This window comes from Ochotona princeps, chromosome 29 (genome assembly GCF_030435755.1).
Source record: "Ochotona princeps isolate mOchPri1 chromosome 29, mOchPri1.hap1, whole genome shotgun sequence".
Taxonomy (NCBI): domain Eukaryota; kingdom Metazoa; phylum Chordata; class Mammalia; order Lagomorpha; family Ochotonidae; genus Ochotona; species Ochotona princeps.
The window spans coordinates 20354023-20369054 of NC_080860.1; the positions used below are offsets into that span (position 1 = coordinate 20354023).

General features: G+C 49.1%; 1 protein-coding gene across 3 annotated transcripts in view; it reads left to right on the forward strand.

The window, feature by feature from the left end:
- Positions 1–11612, forward strand: part of LOC101525532 (protein HIRA) — an 80630-nt gene extending 69018 nt beyond the window's left edge. For all 3 annotated transcript variants that reach the window (XM_058656915.1, XM_058656918.1, XM_058656916.1), the window contains 2 exons: positions 724–812; positions 10874–11612. In XM_058656915.1, coding sequence (XP_058512898.1) covers positions 724–812; positions 10874–10990 — 206 coding nt within the window. In that variant the 3' untranslated portion in view covers positions 10991–11612. The remainder of the gene's footprint in view (positions 1–723; positions 813–10873) is intronic.
- Positions 11613–15032: the final 3420 nt, after the last annotated feature.

The following is a 15032-nucleotide window of genomic DNA, read 5'->3' on the forward strand; positions in this document are numbered from 1 at the left end:
CCAAATGTGCTACCCGCTTCTCTCCGTCTTCCACGTCTGCTCCAGAGTCCACAGGCCGCTTGCCCCTCTCCTGGTTCCAGTCCCTCTGTCCCATTGCCTCATCCTTAAAAAGAAGAGTCAGGGTTGAAGTGAACCCTCTTCACAGCAGATGCCACATAGTCCACCTTCATCCCTTTGATCGCGTGCCTTTTGGTGATTCTTTGTGTATCCCATGGCTTCAGTTACCGTCAGGTGCTGACAGAATCCTGAGTCAGCCTCCACCCTTGGCACTGGCTGCACCCAGGATCTGGTGACTAGACCCTCGCTGTGCGCCCGCTCGGCCACCCCTCCTCAGGCATAGCCACAGCCTCTATCCCCTCAGGCACCTCACACATTGCCTGTCATCCTACCTCCAACAGGCCTCACTGCTGTTCTCCTCCTGCAGTTCCTACACTGCGCAGTCCCTTGGGAGGCCCTCACAGGGCTGGCCACATCTTGTCTGTACTGTGTTTCCAGCACACGAGTGCTGATGCTGCCCAGGGAGTCAGCGAGGGAGTGAGACGCTGGGGTCCTGGTTTCACTGCTGCACACTGAGATGTGTGCAGAGGGGCTTTGCGTGTAGTAAGCAGTGACAGGCATTCATTCATTTCTTTTGCTACAACTACAACAACTTAGCTTATCTTTGATTTTTTTTATTTCTCTTTATAATGTGTCCCTATTTCTGTTTTGTTTTTCTGTAATTAGGGTTTGAATATCGACTCCGAGAAATATGCAAGGACTTACTGGGTCCAGTTCACTACTCCACTGGAAGCCAGTGGGAATCAACAGTAGTGGTAGGTGCTGCTTTCATTCTTGCTGCGAGAATTCTCTCTTGAACCATGAAAGTAGAGATGTTAAAAGTAAGCCAAAGTGCTCCCAAGTTCCACCCTGCTGGAGCTCTCCAGTACCCTGCCTGAGTCCTGGTGCCAGCACAAGGGGAACGTGCAGGCCCTCCTCCATTGGACAGGTATGCGGCCCTTGGCATCAGGAGCTCTGTGTCACATGTTGGTGCCAAGGGAAGCTAGCCCTCATGTGCATAGACTTCAGTTTCTTTCATTACATAAAAATAAACAGCTTTTAATTTCATTCTCCATAAACCTTTTTTTTTTTCTTTTTTACTTTTTTTCCCCTTAAGATTTGTTTCTTTTTGAAGAGGCATATTTACAGAAAGAAAGAGCTTCCATCTGATGCTTCACTCCTCAGATGTCTGTAATGGACAAAGTTGTACTGATCCAAAGCCAGGAGCTCCTTCCAGGTCTCCCACACAGGTGCAAGGTTCCAAGGCTTTGGGCCATCCTCGACTGCTTTCCCAGGCCATAAGCAGGGTGCTGGATGGCAAGTGGAGCAACTGGAATACGATCTGGTTTCCATATGAGATCCTGGCACTTGGAGGTGGAGAATCTAGCCAGTTAAGCCATAGTGCCAGGCCCCTGCCACAACCCCTTCCCCTCCACACACTTTTCTTTTTTTTTAAAGATTTATTTATTTTTATTACAAAGTCAGATATACAGAGAGGAGGAGAGACAGAGAGGAAGATCTTCCATCTGATGATTCACTCCCCAAGTGGCCACAATGGCCGTTGCTGCGCTGATCAGAAGCCGGGAACCTGGAACCTGGAACCTGGAACCTCTTCCAGGTCTCCCACATGGGTGCGGGGTCCCAAGGCTCTGGGCCGTCCTCTACTGCCCTCCCAGGCCACAAGCAGGGAGCTGGATGGGAAGTGGAGCCGCCCGGATCAGAACCAGTGCCCATATGGGATCCTAGGCGTTCAAGGCGAGGACTTTAGTCACTAGGCTACTACGCTGCTGGGCCCAACACATTTTATTTATTTATTTATTTTTTAAGTGTTCTTGTATTTGAGGGTAAGCAGAAGTGCTGAGTGTCAAAAGAACAGCTAAGCCAAGGGCAGTGGGAGGGCCAAGGAGCCCATCCTCCCATTGCTTCTAGAGGCTTTGCTTACATACAATGACCTCCTGTATTGGTCACTCCGTTTTAAGTGTGGTTGCAGTGTGTCTTCACTGGATTGAGTTATGGTGTCCTAAATTCACAGTCTGTTCATGTTGCTGTCCTGCAGCGATGGACTTGGTGCACGGAGCCAACCCTGACTGATGGCATCAGACTTTATACACTGAGGGTCTTATGCGATAAGGGAGGAAGTATTGAGTTTATTAACAGAATCCATCAGCTATTTCTATACTTTTGTTTGGAACTCCTTTTGTATATTCTACCAAGTGTTCTCATTCACATGCTGTCCACTCAACTGTTCTCATACAAATCATGTCCCTTTAGCTAAACAAAAGGTACACACTCAGTTGTTCTGACACAAATGATGTCCAATCAGTTATACAAAAGGTATCCTTTCAGTTGTTCTCATACAAATGTTATCCAATCAATTGTTGTCCTGTGCTCGCTGACCTTCTAGGGTCACAATGTCCTTCTACGTGTTCCTGTTAAATCTTTAGCAGTACTCTTTCCTGGACTTGTAGCATCCCGTGTTGTATAAATGACTGATTTACAATGCTGTCTAAAAATTCTTGGGATCCTGAACCTGGTGCGGTAGCCTACCAGCTAAAGTCCTCGCCTTGAACGCCCCGGGATCCCATATGGGCGCCGGTTCTAATCCCAGTGGCCCTGCTTCCCATCCAGCTCCCTGCTTGTGGCCTGGGAAAGCAGCCAAGGACGACCCAAAGCCTTGGGACCCTGCGCCCATGTGGGAGACCTGGAGGAGGTTCCTGGCTCCTGGCTTTGGATTGGCTCAGCTCCAGCCGTTGTGGCCACTTGGGGAGGAAGATCTTCCACTCTGTCTCTCCTCTCTGTATATCTGTCTTTCTAATGAAAGTTTTAAAAAATAAATCTTAAAAAAAAAAAAAAAAATTCAAGAATCCCATCTTGTTTTGAAGACTGACAAAACATCGAGGCCTTAACCCTTGGGGACAGATCGCAGTGACTTTCTTTGGTTCTCTTTTGTTTTCTTCATTGTCTGCAAGGTGAAAGCTGCACTTTGTAAAAATTTGCTATATGCGTATTTATATTTTCAGCGTGAATAGTCTCAACTCTCAAGGCTGCTTTTGCTGAGGATGCGTTCACTGTGTCAGGAAGGAATCAGTTTTCAGATCCAGAGCTTGATTCAGATTCTTTTTATTTGTTTTTTGTTTTATATTTTGTTTTCAACATTGTTCACATAGTTGATAAGAATACAGGCCCATAAGAACCATCAGATAGGGTGGGGAGAGTCGTGGTGTGGGGGAAGATGAACAGGGCAATGACTTCCAATTTCCTTTTTGTCCCTTTTCTCCTATATGTAGTGGGGGGAAGGGAGGCAGAAGGGAGGAGGAAGGGACTTCTCCCAACTGCCAGGTTACACCAGAACCTGGGGGTAAGGGATGTCCACTTGATATTATCTTAGAAACCCCGATGTGAGGAATGTTCTGAGGTTATTGCTTGAGTAGTTTTGAGAGTTCCAAGACACTGTTGGTTTCAGCTCTCCGAGATTGAGAAAATCCTTCCAAGGTCCATTGGCTAACAAAGTCTACCCTAGGGCTCCACTCCTACACCTGGGCATGCTGTCCACTGCACAAGCGGCAGCACCTGAGGAGCACCAGTCCCAAAACATGCATTCCAAGGTCAGACCACAGATTCTTTTGGCTGTAGTTTTGAGTCCTTAGTGATCTAGTTGAGAACTCCCCCCAAGAAACTTCTCCTGAGGTGACCCCAGGCCTAACCCTTGAGTGTGCCAACCAGTATAGGGTCCTGTTTAGTCCGTCACCCGTATTAGCCTACGCACACACACACATACAAACACTGGTGATTTTAGTTGCCTGGTCAGTTCTATCCCCATCCCCATGTCCCATGAAAACCAACAGGTATTGCAGCCCAGCATAGCGTGTCGTAGACCTCACCCTTGTGCATACCAGTGGGAACTGCAGCCTAATTGGGGTGACCCCCTAATACCACTCACCAGGCTAGCCCTCAGCCCCAGTTCCTGCGCATGCTGGTATGTGTAGCAGACTAGTACAATCAGTGCCACATCCCAGTTGTGCTCTCGTATATACCTTTGTTTGTGGCATCTTATTTCAGCTCACCCGACCCCACAAACCAGTCCACACAGATGCCAGCGGGTGTAACAGAGTTTGTTCAGCCTGGCCACCCCAGCCCTGGCTCTCATGTCCACCAGCAGGAGCTGCAGCTCAGCAAAGAAGTGCTTGCGGTTTCCCTACTAGACCCACTCCAGTCCTGGATCTTACACTTTCCAGGGAGTACTGAGATCCAGTCTGACACAGCCTGCACCCTGTCCCAGCACTTGCCAGTAAATTCTGCGACAAAGCCCAGTTGGCACTTATCTCGGCCCTTGCATATGCCAGCAGATGCTGCATCCTGACTCTGGCTGTGACAAGCCTGCCCCTAGTCCCAGCTCTTCTAGGAGGAACTTCAGCCTACCCCAGACTGGCCAACCCCCAGTCCCAGCCTTAATGTGAACTAGTGGATACTGTGTCCCATCTGGCATGGCCTACACCCTGTCCTGACTCTCATACCTGCAAGTGGGTGATTCAGACTAGTACAACCCACCCCACCCCCAGACCAGACCTGACCCACATGTATGCCAGTGGGTACTGTAGCCTAGCCTGGACTGGACTGCCATCAGCTTCAGTTCTTCAAGCTCCCCTGTCTGACTGGTTCACAGTCACAGATATCGCACACAGTGGTGGGTGTTTCGTTTAGTCTGACTTGGCCCACCTCCAGTGCTGACCTTCATCAGTGGGTAGTATGACCTTGCCAGACCAGCTCACACCCAGTGTGGCTCTTACTGGTGGGTACTACAGCCTAGCCCTGCCCGGCCCACCCCCAGGTCCCAGCCCATCCCACACCCACTCTGACTTATGAGCACCAGCAGGTAGTGTACAGTAGTCTAACACATTCCTAGACCCAGCCCAGCATATGTTGAGGGATCTTGTGGCCATGTTCAGCCATGTTCGTCCCATTTCCCAGCTCTTGTGCTCACCAGGGAGAACCTGCAGACTGAAGATCTTCCTGTCTCTCCTTTTCTCTGTATATCTGACTTTAAGTGAACATTTAAAAAAAATACATTTTTCAAAAAGAAGGATAAGAATTACAACAAAGAAGGCTACATTTAAAAGTACACACACACACAAAGAAAATACACACAGTTTTGGAAGTGAAACTGGTGTTATAAGACTAATTCACTCGAGATATTTTTGGTACTTGAAATCTTTCAAGTTAAAAGAACAAATGTGACAATCATTTTTAAAATGCTATCTCAAAATCAATGCATTTGAATGTAATCATCTTTATATTAATATTTTATCATGGCATGAAAAGATGCTGTTTCTTTTAAGGAAAATCAATTTTGCAAATTCTGTGAACACCAGAATTTGATGTTTATTTCCCATTACCTCAAATTATGTTTCAAATTGAACTGCCAAGTTGAGGTTCCTGGAAGGTGTTTCCTTGTGTATTCATAAATGTAAATTCCAGCCGAAGTACCAAGTCTGTGTCACACCACAGCCGTCACTTCGAGAGCACTGCCCCTGAGTTCTCCAGTGGCTCTTGCAGCACACCTGGAAACTTGGTGTCCATAGCAACATCCTCAGGTAGCCTGAAGCATTCCTGTCTCTTACCGAGGTTGCAAGCCCAAAGTTAACAGTTACTCTGAGGCTGGTACAGTGAAAGCACAGGAGAGTCTAAATGCCAAGCATCAGCGTGTGCACTGCATGGAAGATCTGCTTCATGACATACTTTGATGTGTGTACTTGTGTTGCTGGGCTCGCACTCCCCCTTGACAGCACCCTGCAGTGGTGGCAGTGGCAGCAACAGCGAGTGCCTCAAACACTTCATGCCTGCAAGGGAGAATCAGGAGCCATGTCCCCACTGTGCTGTGCTGTTGCGTCTTGTTGGTTGCTTGGTTGTATTTATTTTTTTTTTAAGATTTATTTTATTACAAAGTCAGTGTACAGAGAGGAGGAGAGACAGAGAGGAAGATCTTCCATCCGATGATTCACTCCCCAGGTGGCAGCAACGGCCAGTGCTGCGCCGATCCGAAGCCACGAGTCCAGAGCCTCTTCCAGGTCTCCCACGCGGGTGCGGAGTCCCAAAGCTTTGGGCCGTCCTCGACCGCTTTCCCAGGCCACAAGCAGGGAGCTGGATGGGAAGTGGAGCTGCCGGGATTAGATCCGACACACATATGGGATCCCAGGGCGTTCAAGGCAAGGACTTTAGCCGCTAGGCCACGCCACCGGTCCCAGTTGCTTGGTTTTAAAAGTTGATGTTGGGTAGTTCTGGTGTTGGGAACCCCAGCGAGTCGGTCCTTGTTACCTACCAGTGCTTCCGGTGGTTGTCACTTGCACCATTTTATCTTTTGTGACTTTTCTTTCCCCATCTGCTGGACGTTATATTTAAATATTACCTGTAGAAGTTATTTGAGGAGCTGGTGCTGTGGCACAATGGGTTAGACCTGCCATGCCAGCATCCCATGTAAGAGCTGGTTCCAGTCCCAGCTGCTGCACTTCCAGTACATCTTCCTAATGCACCAAGGAAAGCAGCAGAAGACAGCCCAAATTTGTGGGTCTCTGCGTCCAAGCAGGGAATCCAGATGTGGCTCCTGGCTGCTGCCTGGCTGAGACCCAGCTGTTGCAGCCATCTGAGAAATCAATGCATGGGAGATATTCATTCTTATTTCTCTCTCTATCCTTCCCTCTCCGCCACTGCATCTTTTTTTTTTTAGATTTATTCATTTTAATTACAGCCAGATATACACAGAGGAGGAGAGACAGAGAGGAAGATCTTCCGTCCGATGTTTCACTCCCCAAGTGAGCCGCAACGGGCCGATGCGCGCCGATCCGAAGCCAGAAACCTGGAACCTCTTCCGGGTCTCCCACGTGGGTGCAGTGTCCCAATGCATTGGGCCGTCCTCGACTGCTTTCCCAGGCCACAAGCAGGGAGCTGGATGGGAAGTGGAGCTGCCGGGATTAGAACCAGCGCCCATATGGGATCCCGGCGTGTTCAAGGCGAGGACTTTAGCCGCTAGGCCACGCCGCCGGGCCCCACTGCCATCTCCGTAACTCTGCCTTTTAAATAAACAAATATATATTTTTTAAAATCTGGAAGTCATTTGAGGTATGAGGTAATGTTATATTCTCCCACAGGGTACTTTTACAAAGAATCTTCAAAACATGCATAGAAAATATATATTATGAAAAGCCAATGCCTAGAGTTCAAACAAGCATGTGTAACAAAACTTAGGCTTAAAAAGATTGTTTATTTTGAATTTATTTGCAAATCAGATAGGAAAACAGAGATCTCCATCCACTTAGTCCCATCTGCCTATTCCCCAAATGCCTGTAGAGCCTGGGGTTGGGCGGGGCCAAAGCCAGAGGCCTGGATTCCAGTAGGTCTTCCACCTGGCAGCTTAGGTATGTGAACCATCACCTGCGCCTCCCAGGGAGTATATCCACAGGAAGCTGGTCTAGCGGCCAGAGCCAGGGCTCAAACCAGGCACTCCAGTGAGGGACATAGGCGCCCCAAGTGTTGCCATAACTGCTGTGACAAGCACCTATCCCAAAATTTACTTTTTTTAATGTTTAATTTTTTTATTTTTTTATAAGATTTATTTTATTGGACAATCAGATATACAGAGAGGAAGATCTTCCATCTGCTGGCTGACTCCCCAAGTACCTGCAACCACTGGAGCTGAGCCAATCAGGAGTCAGGAGACTCTTATGGGTCTCCCATGTGGATACAGGGTCCCAAGGCTTTGGGCCATCCATGACTGCTTTCCCAGGCCACAAGCAGGGAGCTGGATGGGAAGTGGAGCTGCCAGGATTAGAACTGGAGCCCATATGGGATCCCGGTGTGTGTTCAAAGCAAGGACTTTAGCCATTAAGGCCCACACTGGCCCTTTTTATGTTTTTAGAGATTTATTATTTGAAAGGTAGAGTTAAAGAGTTATCTCTTTCCATGTGTATAGGAAGACCCTGTGTGGTCTTGAGTTGTGGCACCTCCCCTTGTGTGTCTGTCACCATCACCTCTGGAATGGTTCAGAGTCTGCCCTCTGCCCAGCACTGGTTGAGTATGCACTAAAGTCTCCCTCTATTCTGAGGCTCTTTCTCTAATGCCACGCGCAGACTTTTAGTCGTCATAAAATGATTTGGTTTTGCTCCGTGCGTATCTTTTTCCAACTTCAGCCTTCCCAACTGGATGTTATGTTCCTGGTTCATGTCTTTCTTTCTTTTTTTTTTTTTTTTTTTTTTTTAGATTTATTTTATTACGAAATCAGATATACAGAGGAGGAGAGACAGAGAGGAAGATCTTCCGTCCGATGATTCACTCCCCAAGTGAGCCGCAACGGCCGGTACTGTGCCGATCCGATGCCGGGAACCTGGAACCTCTTCCAGGTCTCCCACAGGAGTGCAGGCTCCCAATACATTGGGCCGTCTTCGACTGCTTTCCCAGGCCACAAGCAGGGAGCTGGATGGGAAGTGGAGCTGCCGGGATTAGAACCGGTGCCCATATGGGATCCCGGGGTGTTCAAGGCGAGGACTTTAGCTGTTAGGCTACGCCGCCAGGCCCTGGTTCATTTCTTTCTAGTCTTAGAAGCTGTTTATTCATGGCTGCATCCATCCGGGTGCATTTTGGCTGGGTGGGTGGTTGGTTGGTTGCCTTTGGCCTTTTAGACCTAGGTAAGCTAGGAGATGCTGGATCGTGTTCCTTCTGCTCTACTTTTAGCTTCATGTGAGTTTCTCTCCTGTTACTCTTACTTCCTTTTTGACATTTTCGGGGGAGGAGTCTTTCCCATGATCAGTCTCTTGAGGTTCTGTAATCCTGAAATGTTTTTATTGTCCCCTCGTATATGAATAACTATTTAGTTGGATAAAAACATTCTAGGTTAGGAGATCTTTTTTCCCTAGCATGTTTTGAATCTTGACATTTTGCCTTTGAGAAAATTTCAGAGTCTGTCTTTGACAGCCTTGAAGCGTGTCTGTTTCATCCTTATGTGTCTGTCTTCTGTCACTTGTTGGATCAGCATTCTGTGAGGCCTTCAGTCTAAAGCAAGTCACTGTTTCTTGAATTAAGTACAGTGTGTCTGCCTCATTTCCACACCGACCCCCACTGTGTCCAGCTGCCCATCTTCCCCTGCTTTCGCCTTGACCTGTCCTTGGCCAGCTCCCCCGCTGCCAGCCCCTTCCACTCCAACTCATACTTGAACCCTTGCTTCTGTTGCTCATCCTGTGACCTCTGCTGCTCAAGCCTGGTAGCTGCATGTCCTTCTTTCCCTTCATTGCATGCCCTGTTACAAGCATAGCTGTCATGGGTTTCGTTTTTGGTTTTATCTTAGGCCCTCTCTTTCAGTATATCTGACTACTCTCCCCATCACCTCACCTCCCCCTGCCCACTCCACCCCACCCTATGCATGTTAGAGTTCTTGGTTTTTATTTTTATTTATTTTTTGTTAAGATTTATTTTTAGGGCCCAGTGTGGTGGCCTAGTAGCTAAAGTCCTCGCCTTGAGTGCACTAGGATACCATATGGGCACGGGTTCTAATCCCACCAGCCCCACTTCCCATCCAGCTCCCTGCCTGTGGCCTGGGAAAGCAGTCGAGGACGGCCCGAAGCCTTGAGACCCTGCATCCGTGTGGGAGACCCATAAGAGCTCCTGGCTCCTGGCTTCAGATTGGCTCAGCTCCAGCCATTGTGGCCAATTGGGGAGTGAAACAGCAGAAGGAAGATCTTCCTCTCTGTTTCTCCTCTTCTGTTTATATCTGACTTTGCAGTAAAAAATACATCTTAAAAGAGATTATTTTTTAGTTGAACGGCAGAGTTACAGAGAAAGGAGGGGGAGAGAGAAGCTTCCATTTGCTGTTCACTCCCTAAATGGCCATAAGAGCCAGAGCTAGGCCACTCCAAAGCCCAGAGACAGGAGTTTCTTCTGGCTCTCCCATGTGGGTGCAGGTGCCCAAGCACTTGGGCCATCCTCCACTGCCTTTCTAGGTGCCTTATCAGAGATTGGGATGGGAGGTGGAGCATCCAGGACACCAGCTGGCCTCCATATGGTATGCCAACATGGCAGGTGGAGACACAATCCGCTGCACCACAGTGTAGGCTGGACATGTCGGCTCCTCTGGTTGACACAGCAGACTGTATGTTGTGGGCTGTGTTGCCAGTACGTTCAGGCATGTAAACTGTGGGCAAGAGACTAGCATTTAGACTGATGGGAATACGTGAGTGAAGATGCCCATGTCCCACATCCAAGTGCCTGGATTTGAAACTCAGTTCTCGTTCCCAGTGCCAGCTTCCTGCTAATGGAGATCTTGGTACCAGGCTGATGGCTCAAGTGATTGAACGCCTCACTTTTCCTTGCCTCCTCACCCTCAAATAATTAAAAACAAACCAACCAACAAAAAGCTCCATCATGCAGAGCACAAGCACGACACCAAAGTTACTCACTGCCCCAGACCCCTGCTTCCCCCAGAGTCACACGGCAGGCTCCGGGGGAGGGCCCAGGGGAAGACGCCTCCGCACAAGGTTGCAGCCCAGCCTGCCTGCCGCCTGGAAATTCCCCTCCATCTTTCCCTGGAAGGCCAAGCCATTGTCCAGTCTGGAGGGGCAGTAACAATTCTGCCAGCAGCCCCAGGGCTGACAGAGAAGCAGCACCTGCCCGATCCCTCACCTCCCTCCACGTGCCACTCATCCCCCCGGGCACCACACACATGGTCAGCTCTGCTTTCGCTGTGTGGAGGAATGGCTCTCCAGGCTTCCCCAGTGGGCAGGTGCCAGGGTCTCTGTGAGGCCAGGGATGCTCTAGGCCTTCTTACTCACCTGTCTGTCACTCCTGTTACCCACAGGGTCTGCGCAAGAGGGAGCTGCTCAAAGAGCTGCTGCCGGTCATCGGGCAGAACCTCCGCTTCCAGCGCCTCTTCACCGAGTGTCAGGAGCAGCTCGACATCCTGAGGGACAAGTAGCCCCCTGGCCTGCCCCAGCTGCAGCTGGGACAGGGCCGCACCGACACCACCCAGGGCCAGCTCTCCCCGCCTAGCCCGGCCCACAGGGAAGAGGAGACACACGCAGGAAACCGTGCTCCCCGCAGACGGGCCCTGTGACCTGGGCCTGATGCCGCCAGAGAGGCGGGCAGCCCAGCCCTCCCTGCAGGCACACCTGTGCAGACCAGGGACTGGGACCCGCCCAGCTGCCCCAAAGCAGACACTCGCCCCTGCCCGACAGGTGTGTGCTGCTTCAGCTACAACAAATGAGCCATTTGTGAGAGCGAGAATCCAGACCCCTTAGGTATTGCGCAGTCAGCCAACAGGCGACCAGAGCCGCAAGTGAACAGAATGTTGTTCCAACACACGGACTATTTTTGTACTAGGATTTGCTAACTTGTAATATGGAATTTTCCTTTGGTCAATAATCAGGATTTCCCTATAAGTTACTTGGACCTTGGTCACTTGTAGGAAATTTAAAGTCTAATTATGACAGCTACACTGAAAAAATAATTGTACTGAAATTAACTTGTCTATCTTCATTTGGTTTTAATTTTTAAATGTTTGTAAAAAGAGACTGTTTTTGGGGGGATGGGACAAAGGGGTGGGCAATTTCTTTTGTAAGTGTAAAATAAATGAACACGCATTGGATATCAAACTGCCCCTGCTTCCTCCTGTCCTACCGACATCCACTCTCCTGCCTGTGCTGAAGGGTCCCCTGAATGGCCAGGGACAGAACACTGGCGCTGGCGGAGATCTTTCCCTGGCATCGCATCCTCCTAGCCCCACACCCATGCAAATCTTGCGGCCACTTCCCTGGCAATGCAACACCTCACCTACCCAAGACCAGTAGGTAGCCACTACCTTGCACAAATCACCTCCCAAGTGAGGTGCCCCATCCTTGGTTGGTTCTCACGTTGTTGAGGCCAAGTCCCAATCACGCCGGACACCAACACCTGCAAGATGACGGCTTAGCCAATTCTGTGTAAAGAAATCGATTCGAGACGGTCTCAGATACACTAAGGAAAGTCATCAAACTGGGGTTTTGTCCTTGAGTGGACCAAGATGCTGACCCACAGGACAGGAGAAAGAATCCCAGGGTCTTCAAGCCTGGATGGTGGCTTGGCATCCTCATCCTTGGAGCCCTACCTCCTGCCTCAGAAGGCCTGATGTCTCAAGCTGCTTTCCTGCCTGCATGCCATCCTATTCCGGTCTCACACCTCGGGCAGCCAGAAGAGACCCAGGTGCCCACGCATGCCCAGTAGAGCCAGCACACACTGTGTGGATGCATCAGAAGCCAGGCTACTCTGGGGACTTGGAGTGAAACTTAGGCCTTGCCGTGTGGTGGTTCTGGGAGGAAACATGGAGTGCCACGGCTTCAGGACTGCGGTAAAGTCTGCAGTAACGAGGACCACGTAGGCAGTGCCTTTTCTCTTCGACATTGCTCCTTGGAAGCAAATGTAGGCAATCATGAACATTACCACCACCGCTATGTGGGAAGGAAGGAGCAGCAACAACAAAAAAACTGAGGCAAGGGATTGCCACTTCAGCCAAAATGGAATAATAAGAAGCAGACTGACCCCCTGAGACGGCCGGGGAACCCATCAAAACGCACAACAGTGACTTAAGGTGCTGTGGGTCACGGCAAAGGGAGATGAGAGGCCTGTGCTGCTGGCATTCATGGGACAGAATATCAAAGTTTTGCAGCGTGACAGCCCCAAGCAGGTGAGGACTGGCTGGGTGCAGGAGTAAATTGCCATATGAGGCAATGCGAAAGCCGGACAAAAGATAGGAACAAGACCCAAACGAGTCCTACTAACTTTAATTGCATTGCAAAGCCAAATTTAAGATTTATAAGAACACTGCAAAATGGGGCTGCCACTGTAAGGCCATCACCTACAACACCAGATCCCAGAGGAATACGAGTTACCTGACATGGGTGCTCTACTTCCAGTCTAGCTCCCTGCTAATGCTTCTGGGAAAGTAGTGGAAGATGGCCCAATTGCTTGGGCTCCTGCATCCATATGGAAGACCCAGATGAGCTACTGGCACAGCCTTAGCCATGGCAAGCTATTTGAGGAGTGAACCACAAGATGGGAGATTCTCTCGTTCTCTTTCTTTAACTCTGACATTCAAATAAATCTTTAAAAAAGCGGAGGGACAGCACAGTAGCCTAGTGGCTAAAGTCCTTGCCTTGCCTGTGCTAGAATCCCATAAAGACACTAGTTCTAATCCCAGCAGCTCCACTTTCCATCCAGCTCTGTGCTTGTGGCCTGGGAAAGCAGTAGAGGAAGGCCCAAAGCCTTGGGACCTTGCACCCACATGGGAGACCTGGAAGAAGTTCCTGGCTTGAGGACTTGAGATATACCCCTTTGCTTTCTAAGGCCACAAGCAGGGAGCTGGATCAGAAATGGAGCAGCTGGGACACGAACCAGCACACATATGGGATGCCAGTGCTGCAGGCAGAGGCTTACCTTGCTACTCCTCTATGCCAGCCCTTGTATCTTGCTTTCTTTAATTATTGGTTCACTTTGTTGCTGTTGCCTTTTTCTTTTAGACAAAGTGATTATTTTAATGAAGAGTTATTTTTATTAGAAAGTCAGATTTACACAGAGAAGCATAGAGAGGAAGGTCTTCCGTCCAATGCTTTACTCCCCAAGTGGCTGCAATGCCTGGAGCTGAGCTGATCCGAAGCCAGCAGCCAGGGGCTTCCTTTGGGTCTCCCACATGGGTGCAGGGTCCCAAGGCTTTGGGCCATCCTTGACTGCTTTCCCAGGCCACACACAGGTAACTGGATGGGAAGTAGAGCAGCTGGGATTAGAATCAGTGTCCATATGGGATCCTGGTACGTGCAAAGTGAGGACTTAAGCCACTAGGCTCCCTTGCTGGGACTGTGGTTGTTGCTTTTCACACACACTTTTCTGTTTGGTTTGGCTTCTGGAGTTCTAGGAGTTCACCATTTCCACCATGTAGGTAAGAAATCAGAGTATGTGTATGCACACACACACACACAAAACTAAAAACATTTTTTTTTCTGGACCACTTGGCAAGTTTCCTGCTGGAGTTGAAATTCTTAGAGTCCTCTCAAGACGGAACGTTTGGTTTCTTTACAAGTAGACAACTATGTGGAGTCCTGATTTATGAGCGAGCCTATCATTTTGTTGAGGCATGATTTTTTTAAATTCTTCCTTTTGGAGTACAAATTTTTGGGTTTTTAAAAAGATTTTAATTTTTATTGGAAAGGCAGATACACAGAGAGGAGGAGACACAGAGAGGAAGATCTTCGATTAGTTGGTTCACTCCCCAAGGATATAAAAAGAGCGTATTCGAAGCCATACACTTCTTCCAAGTCTCCTATGTGGGTGTAGCGTCCCAAGGCTTTGGGCCGTCCTTGACTGCTTTCCCAGGCCACAGGCTGGATGGGAAGCGGGACTGTCAAGACAGGAACCTGTGCCTGTAAGGGTTTTCAGTGCACGCAAGGTGAGGACTTTAGCCACTAGGCTACTGCTCTAGGCCCAAAGTTTTTTTAGTTTTGATCGCTGCCTGCCCCTCTCCCCAACACAAAAAAAATGTTGGCAGCGATTTGAGAGTAGTAACATTCATACTAGCTGTCAGCGTAAGGAATAGTTGGGGTCACAGGCATTACTGCCAAAACAGAGTTGAGGAATGTAGTATTGCCCACAGCAAAACTTTGTCTATTTTTAGGAGGTGAAGCTAGCACAGGCTGCAGAGGTCTTGGCTAATATTGGAGGAGAGACTGAATCTGAAAGTGGACAGTTCGTTCTATTCCTTAACATAGTTCTGGCTACTAGATGACCAAGCCACCACACAAATGATTGCACCATCACTGTGCTATTTACAGGAGACCATTCATCGCTCTCCATCTCTCCACTCTCCCTTCAGATTTATTCATTTATTTCGATGGCAGAGTTACACACAGAGGGAGAGAGAGAGAGAGATCTTGTTCCCTCCCCAGATAGCCCTAACAGCTAGGGCTGGACCAGACTGAAGTCAAGAAGTTAGA